Below are 16,741 nucleotides of genomic sequence, written 5' to 3'. Positions count from 1 at the left end.
TTTCTTAGTGCAAGCTGCTAGAAAACACACAAATCAAATAGGCTGTCGTTAGTGTAGGTTGATAAACAGTCCTGAATGGTTCTTCAGGTTACTGTGGTGAATAGGGAGATATTAATTTTAAAAATCATAAATCCTATAAAAAGAAATGACATGTATAATAATCTCTGTTTTGGCGAGGATAAGAGAAATTTAGTGTCATTGTGTATACTGGAGATGTAGCTGCATTTCAATACAAGTATAGGTGTAGTCCACTAAATCATATGTAGACACAGCGCAAATATGAGGTGCATATTTATGCCAGCTGGAAACAGAGCCAGGGTTGATATATAGCTTAAGATTCAGACGAGACAGTGTTGCACACCTCACCTGATACATAATTTAGAATTAGTTGCTCATATCGGTGTGCATTTGCAGGTCAGCAGGGTTCAACCTGTCAGTCCAAGGTGGTATAAACTTTCCACATTTAGGCTCTAAGTCGAATATCTTGTTGATATTTGACTATTGCTGCCAAATATGTAAGCCATGTGAACCCGGATCAGCACATGTATAAACTGTTAGTACTCACTCTGCCTCGTCGTCTGCAGCCCGACATTGCTCTATTCTCGCTCTCTTACCTTAAGTCTGTATTGGAACAGAAGGCTGGAGCTCATCTTAAAAAAAACACACACACACACACACACACACTCAGACTTGTATTAACGAACACATTGTTCCTGGGCTGGTGTCCACGTCCTGGGCTTTGACATTGATTGATGTGCTAACATGCCAGAGCTGCCAGCGGAAGTGACAGATACATTTCGCAGGCTTCATCCACCGGCTGCCAACAAAACCAAAAATCCCTGGCCCGTGTCACCACCACATCACCACCCACCATCTCCCACCTGATTGGCTGTTACCCTCATGTACACCTTGTACCAGGGCTTGTCATTGGCCACATCAAGGCGGACATGACAACTTTTGAGCGACTGGTCTTCTCATTGCACGGAAATAGATAAAGTGCTATGGTGGGAGATTGCATTATTGTTTGTAGGAGTGGAATTTCTAAATTGTTGAGTTACCCAAAAAGTCTTACCCCCCCACAAGCAAAGTGTGCCTTCAATTTAATAAGCATTCTCTGAAATAACTGCATACTTGTAACATTTAGAACATATTTTGTCAGCAGTTGCTACTTTTGGAGCCTTGATTCCTCTGCTGCTATGCAAATAGAAGCGAAGATCTGCATTAATGGGTTTTAGTTTCAGGCCTCAAGGCACTGAAACCTAGAATACTGACTTTAATATGCTGAAATATAATTTTTCTGTCGTATGTTTGTAGGAACAGAGGTGCTATTGTTATACACAGAGAAGGAAATAACTTAATTCATCCTCAGGCTAAAGTGCCACCTTTATTTCACTATCCAGGAGACACAATTTTTTCTAAGCCAAACATATTTTTGGAACAAGAAAAGGCCTTAGGTTAGTGATTGCTCACCTGCCAAAATTCCTGGTTTGGTGGCCTTACCAGCCAGCTGCAGTCAGAATTTGCAATTCATTATTTGCCTGTTGGCTAGTGTTATTTTCCTAAACCTCTTTATCAACAGCTACCACATGCCAAAACCAAAGGGAGTTAAAGTGGACCTCCACAGATTTTACACATAAAGGTCAAATTACTCGTCACGGGGAGTCCTACTCTGCTCAGCCTGTGAAAACGGTTGTATAATGTCTTCTGTGATGCCAGGAGTTGTTATGTCTCTCATTTCAGCTGGCTTCAAGAAGGTTATCTGGCACAAAACTTAAACCTGGCTCAAATCAGATCTGTTACTCCGACTGAACCTCGTGAACTGTATTTAACTTTCTCACTGGTACCTGAAACAACACACACCTATCAACGCAGCTTCTTGAACCCAACTTGAGCCCGAAGCCCAAATTTGAGACAAAACCAGATACTTTGTAGGGACCCATCAGGCTGATCAGCAGAACTCTACTTTTAGGTACAATACTAGAAGTACAATACAAATTGGCTAGACTATCTCTTTAAAAGTAGGCAATGGGTGACTAATTGATAAGGTAGGAATATACTGCATCAAGCAGGAAATCAATGGTAACATGATTCCCCTGGCCTGCAAATGAACAACATGCGTAATAGGTTCAAACATAAACATGCTTCCATCCCTCCCAGTTGATGAAAATTGATGAAACCTTCAATGCTGTGAATAAGCCTCATTTGAGAGAGGCGGTGTTGATTGATAAGTCAGAGGCAGTAGTCAATAGGTGATTATCACAGGACACAAATCCTTACACACACATAAACACGCTCAGACACTTCTCTGTCTTAACGAGTTCAAGCCCAGAATAGCCTTTTCTCATTGTTTAGCCACATGTGCCCTTTCCCCAAAGCCTTATCAAACTGGCACAAACATACTCATGCACACATATTCCTCACACAGGCCACCACACACTCTTACGTGCACACACACACCTGCAATAATGCATGCACGTGCGCTCTGTTATTTTAAGCCATGCATCGGTAATACAGACTGTTTCATCCTTTTCTCCACGCTTTGTTAGACCTGGTGTTTGGTTGGTTCATACACACTGTCTTGTACTTCCGCCCAGATAAGCCCTAAAGGCAACAACAGCACAACAACATCATCGACCTCCCAGCTCCCTGCATGCTCATGCCCTCCTCCTACGGAACATTGTTTGCCGAGTCTCAGTACTGTAATTAAAGAGCTCGCAAGAACGTCCTAGCGTCTATTCTTCTCTAAGCTGTTAAGAGGGAGCTACAGGGTTTTACAGCAAGGCCTAAGTCACCCGTTGACTCCTGCTGTTGTATTATGCTGTGAGGACGAGGGGGGGAGCCCGGGGGAGTTAGGGGGCAGGTTTGATCCAGGGGCTCCTTGTTTGTGAGCGTAGCTGAAGAAATAAGACTGATAAGGTTAGAAGGAGTTCAGAGGAGGGGAGTTGTTTGCTAGAAGATGAAAGCAAAGAATGTCACAGTGTAATCCTGCTCTTTGCTGTCAGTTTGTTTGCTGCTAAAAACAAAAGATCTTGTTAGTCGGATCTCAATAAGACAAGAACACCCCCAGCAGCCGTTGGCATGCAAGTGATGTTTTGTTGCTTAAAGAAGGGCTTGTATTACCATTCCGAATTCATTTTCAGTTCAAGGTTTTTTTCTTAGCTGCCTTAGTTTCCGAAAACTTGAAAATCAGTCCTTTGATCACTTGGAGTTGTGCTATTCCCAGATAGCCTGCAGACAGGTAGGCAGCCATCTCCCCAACACAGCTGTAATTTGTCAAAGAGATTGGAGTTTAAGCTGCGATAAGTGCTGATTTTATATGTCTGAGTGTGTAAAGGTGGAAAATTACTTCTTATTTTAATGATCATACTGTTCTTAGGGTGATGTAGTACAAGTTGGATGTTATCTATCAAAGTATGCACAGCAACAAGCTCTGAATGTGTGTGTAGGGACCGTCTGAACGACCGGGAAACGTGGTATTTGTCAATCAGGCGTACTCACACCTTCACGCAATGAAGCATGATAAATCCCACCTACTCTACATCCATCTGCTTGTGCTGGTGGTGTTGTATTTCACATTGGGTGTTACAATATTTACAACATTTATTTGCACCTCATTTGTTGTCATTAAGATAGCTTTTATGCACAAATGCCGTTAGAGAAAGCTGTGATCTCACAGTTGGCGAAGGTCTCCCTAAGCGGTGATGATAGGTTTTGGTTAAAATGGTGCAAAGACTGTTGCACCACTCTGTACAAATATACTATACATTGTCAAACTTTCTCTTTAGTAATGTTTTTGTAGCTGTAAACTATAGTTTACCCCAATACCAAATCATGTCAGATCAACCAAACTGTTTAATTTGACATTTCAGTAGTGGCTTGTCCAAAAAATAAACGAATAAAGATACAGAATGGGGACAGGTAGAACATGATTCATGTGAGATAATGGTCAAATAAAAAGTTGCACTACACACACTAGACGCTGGGCACAGTACCACTTCAGTGTAATTCACTGATTATGAACAATTTCAGCAGGACAGAAAATATACCTGTTTAGGTAAATTACTTAAAAATGAATGCTGATGAGAAGTGACAGTTGATTAGTGATGCAGGTTTATTACAACTCAGTGTCATTAACACCCCTGGATCTCTAATGTGGAGCCACGGGTGCTCAATGATGCAGTGCTGGAGAAACAAGACAAAAATGAGACATTAATGGAAGAAATTATTTCCTTGTTTTCCAAATAAGATGTAAATGTATGTCTTCTAGAAATATTGTTCATAATCTATCAATTCTGCTTACATGGTTGAGAGAGAAAGTTGAGGAACTGGTTTACCTTTGATTACAGCTGTGTAACAATGGGGGTTCATTGGTGCAGCTGGTCAGGAGAGGTTCTAAATGTATATATATGAACGTTCTCTGGCATAAGAAGAAATTGATCAATCAGACTATACGTGGAAATGTGCTTACACATGGTTTATACACTAGGCCCCAAATCTAATGAGATCACTCTACTTCCTGGAATTTCATACAAACATCTGTATCCAAAAGCAAGTTATATTCTCTTCTGCAAATGAGAGTGCAGTCAAACAGAGTTCAGATGTGTTCTCTGTCCTCAGTTCCCTCCATCAGTTTTCATTTTTCTACATGTACTTTGTCTTTGGGTCACATCGCTCGCTTATGCAAAGGCACATTTCCATTTCGGGGACGTCTAGTCATCTCCGTCTGGAGTCGCTGACATCGAGCTAGTTACCATCCACTCGGAGCAAATGAGAAGAGACGCAGGTGTACACTATCCCTCGACTCAGAAAGCCCATTAGTTCACAGTACACGGATTACAAAGCTGGCTGGGTCAGAGCTGGACCTACACAGGAGAGCAGAGGAAGCAGACCTAATCTGCCCGCTAACAGATGGCTCCCCAATCACACACATCCACCCAGCTGCCAGCCATGTTGGAATGGAGTGGCCGCCCACGGCGAGGTTGGAGAGGGCTCACAGGTGGAGGAGGAGATGATTGTTATTGAATATGAAATGTCGATCACTTGGAATGAGCACGCTATTCAGGTCGGGAAGGTTTCAGAGGATTGATTCTCTTATCTAGGAGATAAACAGAGGTTCTTTCATAATATTCATGTTTGCCTGCATCACTGAATGAAGAGCTGTCTTCATATATGGCTCTCTTCCAGCTGATGTATTGTATGATGGTGTAATTTATGCCATCATCAAAATCACAGTCAATCTTGAAAAACTCATTTTTGCTGCCACAAATAATTAATGTCCTCATCCACTGAGCTGAATTGTTTTCTAACTATCACTGATTAAAATTCAGCTCATCTAGTAGTCATAAAAAAAATCATCCAAACAGTATAACAGACATTCAAATGAATTGCATAAAAAATAGACACAAACAAGAAACAGGTACAACAAAAATACATTGTGAAAGTTTTCTTCCAGGCTGAAAAGGTGTACAGTGTGTGTAGATAACAGTAAAGAAAATCTTAAAGCATCCTCACCGTATTAATGTAAAAAGGCTATTGATCATCTTTTTATGTTTCTTCACTAACGGTACCCTGTGGAGTTATGCAATGTTTTTACGAGTTAATGATCACTATGTTTGTATCTGTTATAATAAAGACTGATTTAGAAAATCCTTAATATCATACATTAAGTGCAATAGACTATGACAGTTTTCATATGTGGTTTTCTAGCTATTACCACTACCAAAAATTTAAAACTCTTTTAGTTGCATCATTTATCATAGGTTTATTTTGTGAGTTAGTTATAAATTACTAGAGATTATTACAATTCCATCATTACAAAACAAGCGTTTTGTGTGTATCACATAGTCCTCATCAGCAAATTGACTTAAAGTTATGAAATTTCAATTATTTATTTCAAGGATAGTCAAATTCCAGCTGCTTTGTATGATAAGTGAGCAAACACGCTGCATAGAATTGCTGTTGTACATGGGTGTAGCTATCAGAGGTGTGAGTACCAGCACAGGACATTTGGAGTATTAAGTCCTCATTGTGCAAAGATATCTGTACCCTGAATGGCAGCATATGAAACCAGTGGTTGTGCCCGGGCCTGCAGCAGACCCTAATCCCAGCTGCTGTCACTAACTCAGGCACAGCTAAGCAGCGTCCTAACAGCTCAGCACATTACACTGTGAGGGCAATCGCTCGAAGGAGCTGCTGCTTAATGTGTGTGTATATATTTTGTGTTTGCCTACAGTCAGGGGCTGTGTGTTTGTGTGTGTGTGTGTGTGTGTGTGTGTGTGTGTGTATGTTCGCGTGTGTGCCTGAGCTGCTCATTAATGACCAGAGAGAGAGAGAGAAAGAGAAGGATAAAGTTGCTGTTGTCGGCAGCGAGTCAGGTCTGTCTGTCAGAATGTGTGAGTCTCCACTCCTCCGTAGCAGAACACACTTTCTTTGTGGATTCATGGCAATTATGTTAAACGAATGTCCTACCAAAGGGCAAAACGGCAACAAATCTCCACAGGCAATGACTCACAGCATCGTTTTTTACACAACTCTCCCCACTGCATTGCTTCTCTTGAATCATGACAGAATGTTTCTCTTGTAAACATCGCTGTAACATGACATTTAATAACTTTCTCACAGTGTGATTATGAGAGATGTTTTCTTTACGACGCTCATCTCACACGGCGATTGTGTACACCGCCATGCTGCTAATGGAGTATCGCGTAGTGTGGCAGCTATTACACAAATTGAAGTAACTTGAAAACAGTGTTTTTCAAGAGCCTCGGATGTCATTCGGTAGTCGCTGTGTTTTCACCGCTTTCGCTTTTTTCTTCCCAACTGGGTTTCATATTCAGATGGTTCCTTTTTGAGAGAGCGATGGCTGCAAAAGACACGATTCAAACACGCATGTTATCCCGCAGATGCTCCTCGCTGTCACTCATTCTCCTGTCCCTCTGTGCTACCTTTGCTCCTCGACTCCCTTTATCTCCTCGCTGTCTTCTCCCCATTTGTTCCCCACATCTTAGCAAGTCTGCAGAATCCTCCTTGTTTTTCCTCTCCCATCTGCCAACACCTAAAGTCCCTGTATGAGCGTGTACCCGCATGAAAAATGTAAGTAGGAAATTCAGAGCATATCTGCAAATATGAAAAGTTTCTCATGCAGTTTGGTGTGCAAAACCCAGATGTAACTGTATAGATGAAAGGTGTTTGAGTGAGGAGGGAATTTTACTTTTTTTTTTTTTTAAACATGCCTGCTAAGTGCACCTTTCATTTAAAGTAATAAACTCCAAACCAGAAAGGATTTCAGTGAATGCTCCGCCACAACACACACAACTAAACAAAGCTCTCTCTATTCCTAAAGTATGTCTTCTCAGAATCATGTTTTCAAATAAACACATTTTGAAAAAAAAAGGCACTTGTACAAGACATTCAGGTGAAAGTGGCCATAACATGCTTTTTAGTTTCAGCTGCACATAAGAATAAAATGTGTCTCAGATGACGATGACATGATATTTAAAATTTTGTCACCTTGTAGAGGTATACTATGTATTACTGTTTAGCGCCACAGCTAACAATTACTTTCATTATCAAATTGTCAATTATTTTCTTGTTTAATTGATTAGTCATTTGATCTATATAAAATAAAATAAAAATGGCAACTTTAAATTTTACAACTTTATGATTATGAGGACAGTGATCATTTTCTATGTTCTATATAAATAATATATATATAAATAGATTTCTAAGCTATGGAGAAACATTTAGACCTAAGTGCTGGCATTTAAAGTGAATATATTTTGTAATATTTTCATACTCAAAACACCATGACTGTGCATTTTTGAGTTCATCCAAAGGAGTTTAGCTCAAACACCTGTTTCTCCATCTGTCCCTTTCTCTTCCTCTCTCCTTCTGTTTCTCTCTCCATCCTCTCTCCGTGTCTTTCCCTCCATCTCTTCTGTTCCTCTGTGGCTGTCAGCCCAGCAGACGAGCTCTGCTGGTGCTCCGACAGCGACTGACCCAGCCTCTCCAATTACCCAGAAAACCCCTGATCAGAAAAATGATGCTCATTATTGACGCCTGACTCACCGGTTTACTGCTGGGATGGTAGCCTGCAGGGGCGGCGGGAGGGATACAAACAGGCAGACACAGAAAGAGATGGAGAGATAAACAGAAGGGCAGAGATTTGAGAGATTTACAGGGCGGCGACAAGAAAAAGAAGAGTTCTGAGGTAGGAAAGGAGAAAGGTTTATGGTAGATAGATAGAGAACCTTAGTGTGGAAATAAAAGCAAAAATCTGAGCTCCAACAGCAGAGGGACACAGCCGGATTTGGCAGGGGGAGTGTGTGGGTGGTAGGAAGTGTGTGTGTGTGTTGTCAGAAACTTGAGGGAACACTGTCCAGAGCAGACAGAATCAGGGATGTACAGCATGACAGGCAAAAAAGCAGGTCTTTTACTGCAGCGTTAATTCAGTGCAAACTGCAGGAGTACTGCTGACACAAATCTCTGCACTTCCGTTTGACTCAAGACTTTTGAATCTTATCTAAATATATTTTCAGCCTTAATTCATCCAAGGAAGGATGTCGCTCGCTAAGCACACTTTGGGCCAAATCCACAAAGAACGGATTGCACCCGCTAATAGCACCGTGAATTGTGTAGCATTTGCACCCACGATCTGCCCCGTTTTAAGGTCCTATTCACAAAAGATTTTGCGCTAATGATATGCCTGCACAAACACGCCCATAAAGTTTTGCAGCAGAGTGCAGTTTGCCCTTGTTTTGTGTTTGATTGAGTGAGCAGAGCTGTTTCCAGTGTTTCAGGCTTTTCTCCACATTTCATATTGGTCCATAATGAAAACTAGTGCAGAGAGCACAAAAGCCTCAAATTCTGTGTCTTTAATTAGCAGAGGTTCGCACACAGAGCTCATCACAATCACAAACCAACTTTCATGTATTTTGCTTCTATTGCTTCTCTAGTATTTTGCATTTATAACATAATCTATTGAAATGTCCATCAAAATAGGCTACAGCCATTAGTGTGACTCAGGCAGGTCTTGTTAGATTGACGTCTGAATCTTATAATAATGTTGTTCAGGTGTCACTGAATGTATCTGGGATTTCGCAGAAACATCAGTACTGATGCTCTGTTTGTTGCCCACAGCTGGCTGTGCATCACAGCTGGCTGCAGCATCACACAGCAACTGAAACGATAAATGCGTCTCCAAACTGAGAAAGAGGCATTTATGCACGTGGCACAGCAGCGGTCACTTCATTAACACCAGATCGGTCAGCATCTGACGAAAAACGAATGTTCTGTGTTCTGCTACACATCTACACAGGTCAGCTGTTACACACAGATTCCAGGTTTATACGGTGGAATTGTTTGTAATAAAGCAGCACTTATGGATGAATCCTGAGCTCCATCAGAGCTGTCAGAGCATAAGTCTACAAAACCCCCATACCCACTTGATCCCCTCTAATCTCTGAAGATTTTACCCTTCATATGATTCAATCTCAATTCAATATCATTCAAGCCTCACAAGCTTGAAGATTTGAAGAGAGAGAGGGAGACAGAGAGAGAGTGAGGAGTGTGTGTATGCGCACAGTTAACACCATCTATTTGAAGTCACTAATAACTCCACCCTAACTGCATGTAGCAGTTAGCTCTTTGTGAATTAGACTGTTTTTGCAGCAAGGCTTATTTGTATAGAAAGGGGCCAATTTTGTGCCAAATATATGAATATTACTTAATGTACATACATGCAAATGGAGCAGGTGCACCATGATGCTATTTGCTTGGCAGCGTAGTTTGCGGTGCATTTCACCCTTTGCAGATTTTGTCTCATTTGTAGAGGTTTAGCGGCCAAAAAAGCTGTGCAATCCTTTTGTGGATGTGGCCCTTTGTCTTTTCTGTAATGGCTTGCTTAATATTTATGAAACAATTATACACCTACCAGCAACCCATTCAGCCACAGGTCTCTACTATAGCTACCGTTGGGCTTCCAGTGCCTTGCTCAAGAGCACCTTATTGGTAGCAATTTGTTCAGTGGCAGGAAAATTAGCCAAATGCCAAATTGCTTCTGTCAATTTTATTGCCCAAGCATTTATTTTTTTACAAGTAACCCAGAGCGCTGCTCCTCATCTGTTACAATGAATGACTCTGTTTTGACAGTCCTTCATTAAGCTGTTTAACTAATATGAAAAATAAAACACTGAGGCTATGTTCAGTAATGTAATATGAGGCCTATTACTGTAAATCTACCATTTATTATTATTATAAAATTTTCATTAAACTGTAAAAAGTGTTATAGCAACCACGGGCAAGTGTGTAATTTGATCAAATGAATAAAGGAAGAGAATCGTGCACTTGTCCCTGTAAGTGTGTTATATTAGCCAGTGTGAATGGTTGTAAATTGAGAGGCACTTGGGTTGGCGCTCATATCGACCAGTCTATTGAATGAAATACCCACTGCTCATATCAGCCCTGAAAACGTGTTGCACAAACACTCGTAGTAAAAGAGCTTTGATCCACACAAGCACATACTGATTCTACTGTGGATGCATTGTGTGCCGCCCAGCTGTCTGACCTTGTCCTTGTCTCTCTCTCTCTCTCTCTTCTCAGGTATGCGTATTCTGGTGACCCTGCTGCTGGACACACTGCCCATGCTGGGTAATGTGCTGCTGCTCTGCTTCTTCGTCTTCTTCATATTCGGCATCGTGGGCGTCCAGCTGTGGGCCGGCTTGCTCAGAAACCGCTGCTTTTTGGAAGACAACTTCTCTTTGTGAGTTTTTAACGCTTCCCATGTCAATATTTTCTTGAGTTTTTAGATTTCAGTACTCATGTTTGTTAGGTTTGGCTAAATGTTAACTACAGGGAGAATACTGGGAAGGTCAGATACTAGCTGCACTGTCATCAATATCCTAAAATAATATATGATTAATTTGTTGGCAAATTGTATTTTGATCACTTAATCCTCTTATTTATCCTCTTAATCCTCGTATCTTATTTTTGTCAAAAATGTTAAAAATGTGACATTAAAGAAAGTGTTTGACATTTTGGGAGATGCACTTATTCACTTTCTTCCTGAGAGTTAGATGAAAAGTTTGATACCACTCTTATGGGAATATGAAGCTACAGCCAGCAACTGCTTAACTTAACATAAAGACTGGAAACAGGTCTTTTAGCTCTTTGAGCTCTTAGCACAGTCTTTGTGCTAAGCTAATCTAACTGCCTGCTGGTTGTAACTTCATATTTGCCATACGGACATGAAAGCGGTATCAATCTTCTCATTTAACTTTATTCAGAGAGTTTTAACAGTGCTCTCTTTCACAACTTGGATCTTATTTTTCACTGTACTCATCAAAGTAATTGCTGAGATTCCAAAAACTAGCGACATCGCTAAAAAGAAGTAACAATACATTTGTGGTAATAAAGGTTATAAATAAACCTTACAGACCAGGTTAATTAAACTCATTTAGGAGAGAAAGCAAAGGCCAGAACAGTCTGTTGTAAACATCCATCACAGTTTACACACTAGTCAACTTTGACCTACTGAGCTTGCTATAAGTGTGCACAGTTTCTTGTGCAATAAGGAGTCATCATTGCACAATGAGGAGCACAACCAAAATCTTCACTTTGGTTTTGCTTTCAAATGAAGTGTCACATTATTTAGCTAAACTGTTGGCTTGTTTACATCCTGTCTGATTGCTGGACTTCACTGTAGCGATGTCACTATGTTCGTCGCTCACAGCGGTTACTTCAGTGACCTTTGAAAATAAGAGCGACATTTCACTAAACTAGATTTATCCTTTAAAATGGTCAAAATAAGGATACAGCTATGGTTGTGCACAAACAGTGTATATTCTCAATTTAAAAAACAAGGTTCCTGGTACTGACCTACAAATTCTTCCTTATTCCACAAGTACACAAGGTGACCGGATTTATTTATTTCTTATTTTCTTAATAGAGCTGAGATAAACAACACAGATGAGATTGCAAGTAGGTCTACGGGAGGTCAAGGTAAATCTACGAGTAAACCTTGACCCCGCGCGCTTAACTAGGTCATGCACTAAAGTCAATGAGGTTAGTGATTATAGAGTCTCATCACAGTGATGAATGGGAGAGAGACGGGCCCTGGCATAATGAGAAAGACCCCACGCTGCAGCCAATGGTATATGGAACATGGGCACCCATGACTTATTCATGTTCCCTGTGTCATCCTGGCTTCATTACTCTCTATAGGATTTATGACATCTCACAGCTGTAATTTAAAGTCATGCATAATAACACTGGTGAGCTGGCAAAATTTTTTGTCATCATCATCAATTTTTAGACATTCTTCTTGTATCTGGAAGGTCTGTGTTACTGCACCAGATGAACAGCATTTAAGTTTGGCTCTAGTCTTTGTCCAAAGCCATAAACATATCTGAATTAACACCTGCTTCCATTTCTCTTGAACTCATATCGCTGATACATATTTTAGTGGTCTTGCAAAGTAGCAGCTGTTAACTGATAACTGGGTTGACAGTGACTCTTTATTAGACTGATTGAGAGTATGTGAAGAGGACCCGTCAGGAACCACGTCCCATGCATCACGTCTGGGTGTGATAAATCCAACGTGTACCATCATCAGACCAATAAGTGTTCTCATGGAATGTCCTCAAAGTGTGAAACAGCTTTTAAGAATGTATAAATAAATAAATGTGTGTGAGGTGGTCCTGAAGTGTAAAGTGATTGAAGCTACTCTGCGCTTGATACAGCCTGCCAGCTGATTGTGTGTTGACAGACCAGCCAGATATCACTAGACACACACACACCAGTTATCCCAGACAGAGAATAGCTCTGTAAAAGATACGCTAAGAGGCAGCAGGCAAACACGCTTGTGCTCTCACCTGACAAAATACACACAAGGGTCTCCCCGGCCATTTGGCCCCAGGTTTGTAAACACAATTACAGCTGGCTTCACTGATTAGTTCCTCCTATCTGTTTGAAGGGGTGTTAATCAGTGAAAACAGCTGCTGTAGTATTTGCATGGAATTAAAACCTGCAGACATTTTGGCTTCAATGTTGAGCCGCTTAAAATTCTACTCGATGTACGCCAAAACTCAAAAAGAGAGGAGGAGGCACTTCATTTTTACTGCTTCAGCCTGGTAGCCAAGGTGGGCACCGACACAATAAAATGTAAACAAAACAGCTACAGCTTAACAGTGATGGATGAGGGTAAAGATGGAAGAAAGATACACCGCTCTCTTGTGTAATTTCCAGGAAAATACCTGAGTGAGGATACATTTTTTAACCTTCAAGATGTGATTAAGCTTTTAACACTCTTCTGTCCTCGTGTCCAGATGTTGCTCAAAAATATAACGCACATTAGTTTGCTCATTATTGAGACAATGCATCTGAATATTCCAAATACAGTTTCTCTGTCTATTTTAGCAGCTAAGTGCAGCCTAAGGCACAACTGAGAAGTCTGCAATGCACACAGTGAAAGCATATATTAAAGCAATATATAAATATTTAAGAAAGTGGTGTATAACAAAATATGTGGTTGTAAGCAGATGTGCTGTAAGTGTTTATTAATGTATTTGTAGACAACTATAATCCCACCTGCAGGTATCCTTAACTGGATGCTGGTGTGTAAGATAAAGAATGACAATAAAGTAAAATACAGGTGTAATAATATAAAACAAATCTTCATAGGAGGAGTTATAATTGTTGACTGTACATTAATAAACACTTAAAATGTCCTTATATGTTCTTTTAACTACATTATAATGTGTTACAAAGCACTTATTAACTGGTTATGTATTGCTCATAAATGTAAAGTAGGAGAACTTGCCTGTCTGCTCAGTTGAATACTCTAATGTGTTTTTCTGATACAGTAGTTTATGGTGGTTGAGGGTAGTTAACGTTATTATTGTGTAACAGACATTACTCACAAAATCAAACACACTACATCAAACCAGGAAGCATATTTGTCGTTTCCAGCTTGTGGTCCCACCCGACTTGCTCTGTCATGTGGCCTGATGATGATGTCTTAAGAGAAATTAATGTTTATTTAATGTTTTTAATTGAAACATATCAACTCACTTTGTTTAGTCTCATGATTCATACAAGCCAAAAACCCTGCAATATCCTCTCTTTTATCCTCCCTCCCCAAAAGTCCTCTGTCCGTGGAGCTGGAGAAATACTACCACACTGAAAACGACGACGAGAATCCCTTCATCTGCTCTCAGCCCAGAGAGAACGGCAGGAGGGACTGTAGCTCGGTGCCTAAGCTGTACGAGGAGGGAGGCCTGCAGTGCAACCTGGACATGTATTCTTACAACAGCACCGACAACACCACTTGCGTCAACTGGAACCAGTACTACACCAACTGCTCTGCTGGTCCGGTCAACCCCTTCAAGGATGCCATCAACTTTGACAACATCTGCTACGCTTGGATCGCCATCTTTCAGGTAAGGCAGCTAATCACGTTATGGATGATGTCAGATTTTCCAGTATCTGTAGTGTGGTACATACAGTAAGGTTTGACTGAAGCAAGGCTGTAATACAAGATGAAGACAAGGGGGGGGGGGGGGGAGGGAGGCTAATTGCCCCAGCGGCTGGTGTATCATAGAAATGGGGCTTTACAGGATTAACAGGTCACCACAGCCGCACGACCAGACTGCGGTCTCATTTTTCCGCACACATTTGTTTACTATCTCCATATGATCTGAAAAGCCGCTTTGTCCGAGTGTTCATTCATCGCTGTCTAGTTGAGAGGGGTAATTTTGGAGGACCAAAGCCAGATTGGAGATGAGTTCTCCCATAAGTCTGGCTGCTGCTTGGGTTTGCATGTGTGGGGTAAAGCACACAAGAGAAATGTTGGGGATTAGTTTTCTGCTGAGTCTTGGTATTGGAACACCATGGGCTGTGAAATATGGTCTCCTTTAATCCCTTTTTTTAATTCCACTGTCTGTTTGCTTGCTTTCTTTAGTTGTGTTGTCTGATTAGTTTTTTATCTGTTTTTTTGGCTGCGTTCCTCTATAGGTGATCACTCTGGAGGGCTGGGTGGACATCATGTACTTTGTGATGGATGCTCACTCCTTCTACAACTTCATCTACTTCATCCTGCTCATCATTGTAAGTGCTAAGAACTGTATGTGTGTGCCTGCTGATGGCTGAACAAGCGGGTCAGTCAGGAGAATGGTGCATGTGTTGTGAGTGTGTGAACAACAATGACGCCTACCCCTCCTTGTCCTCAGATCGGCTCATTCTTCATGATCAACCTGTGCCTGGTAGTCATCGCAACTCAGTTCTCAGAGACCAAGCAGAGGGAGAGCCAGCTGATGAAGGAGCAGCGGGTGCGCTTCATGTCCAACGCCAGCACTCTGGCCTCCCTCTCCGAGCCAGGCTCCTGCTACGACGAGCTGCTCAAGTACCTGGTCCACATCATCCGCAAGGGGGCTAAACAGGTAGCCCACATCTGCAGGCTCTTAGCTCGCCGTGCAGGGCTCAACATCGCCGCCTCGCCCCCCGCCACGGAACCCCAGCGCAGCCAGAGCCAAAGAAGGAGGAGGAAGTCCTCCAGGCAGGGCTCGGTGTCAGTCCATCACATGGTGCACCATCATCACCACCACCACCACTACCACCACTACCACCTGGGGAATGGCAGCTTAAGGGGAGGAGGTACCATCAGGTGTCCAGAGGGTAGGGATGTGGAGGCTGGTTCTCATAACAACAACGGAGGGACTCTCGTGGCGACCGCCTGCACCGGGCACCTCGCTTTGGCCCCACCACTGCCTTCAGTGACAGCAGCAACCTCCGACACAAACCTGGCCACTTTGACCAATCCTGCTGCAGCAGCTGCCGATTCATCTTCAGCTCTCAGCGTATTCCACTCAGACACTCTCCGCTGTACCCCATCGCCCACAAACTTGGGTCCAATTCCAGGCCCGTTCTCCCTGGCCCCAGCTCCCAAATCCAGGGCAATGAAGAGGAACTCGGTACCCTTTGCTGCTCCGGGGCCTAAGAACTACCCCACGCTGCAGGCCAGAGCACTAGCAGAGTCCAGACGAGGGAGTGTTGCAGCCAGCACTCTGACAAATATCAGCTTCAACCTCAATATCCCACCCATGCCCCTGGAGAGAAGGCAGCAGAGCCTGGTGGACACACACACTCCTACAGGTAGAACAACAAACCAACATGGATGAGGTCACAGATATATGATTTTAAAACTAGGAAAGTTTTAGTTCCTCTGAGTCAGCTGTGGTGAATAGAGTTTGCTTTGCAAGGCATTCCCATTAAGTAAGATATTGGAAGGCATAATGGGGTTTGTAAAAAACAAGAGTAAGTCAGAGTAAGTCAGTAAACACTGATTCAGTCAGAATCAGTGTTTCATTTCTATATCTACTTAGAGTTACACGCCACCGGAAGTGTTCCTTTTTCTGCAATCATCTATTTGGTGGAGAACGGTATCGATTGGTTGTGATTCAGACCCAAACTATGACACTGTCCAGAGTGGGGGTTTTTATCATGAGAGACAGAGACCATTGTTATTACAGTCAATAAATGTTAGTCCTTCATGTCATAGCTGGCAGCCAGTTTCTTCTGAATCCGGCCAAGTTCTAAAAGACAGTGGGCTCAGCAAAAGTCAGGCCAGGTCTGCTCAGGTTATACAGAAAACGCTGGCTGCCAGCCAGTCAGGCCACAGCACGGCCCGTGGAGACGAGGCATTACTCTTACAACATGAACTGTCCATCACTGTCAAACACACTCCCTC

At 42.1% G+C, this 16,741-nt stretch overlaps 1 protein-coding gene across 18 annotated transcripts in view; it reads left to right on the top strand.

Annotated features, from left to right (window-relative positions):
* The window catches only part of cacna1g (calcium channel, voltage-dependent, T type, alpha 1G subunit), a 271,030-nt gene that overhangs the window by 147,403 nt on the left and 106,886 nt on the right, over positions 1-16,741 (top strand). For all 18 annotated transcript variants that reach the window (XM_044338768.1, XM_044338766.1, XM_044338765.1 and 15 more), the window contains 4 exons: positions 10,600-10,759; positions 14,141-14,435; positions 15,010-15,102; positions 15,225-16,146. In XM_044338768.1, the coding sequence (XP_044194703.1) occupies positions 10,600-10,759; positions 14,141-14,435; positions 15,010-15,102; positions 15,225-16,146 (1,470 nt within the window). The remainder of the gene's footprint in view (positions 1-10,599; positions 10,760-14,140; positions 14,436-15,009; positions 15,103-15,224; positions 16,147-16,741) is intronic.

The sequence above is a fragment of the Thunnus albacares genome, chromosome 20, assembly GCF_914725855.1.
Source record: "Thunnus albacares chromosome 20, fThuAlb1.1, whole genome shotgun sequence".
NCBI classification, from domain to species: Eukaryota; Metazoa; Chordata; class Actinopteri; order Scombriformes; family Scombridae; genus Thunnus; species Thunnus albacares.
This window is presented reverse-complemented; position numbering and strand designations above follow the sequence as displayed.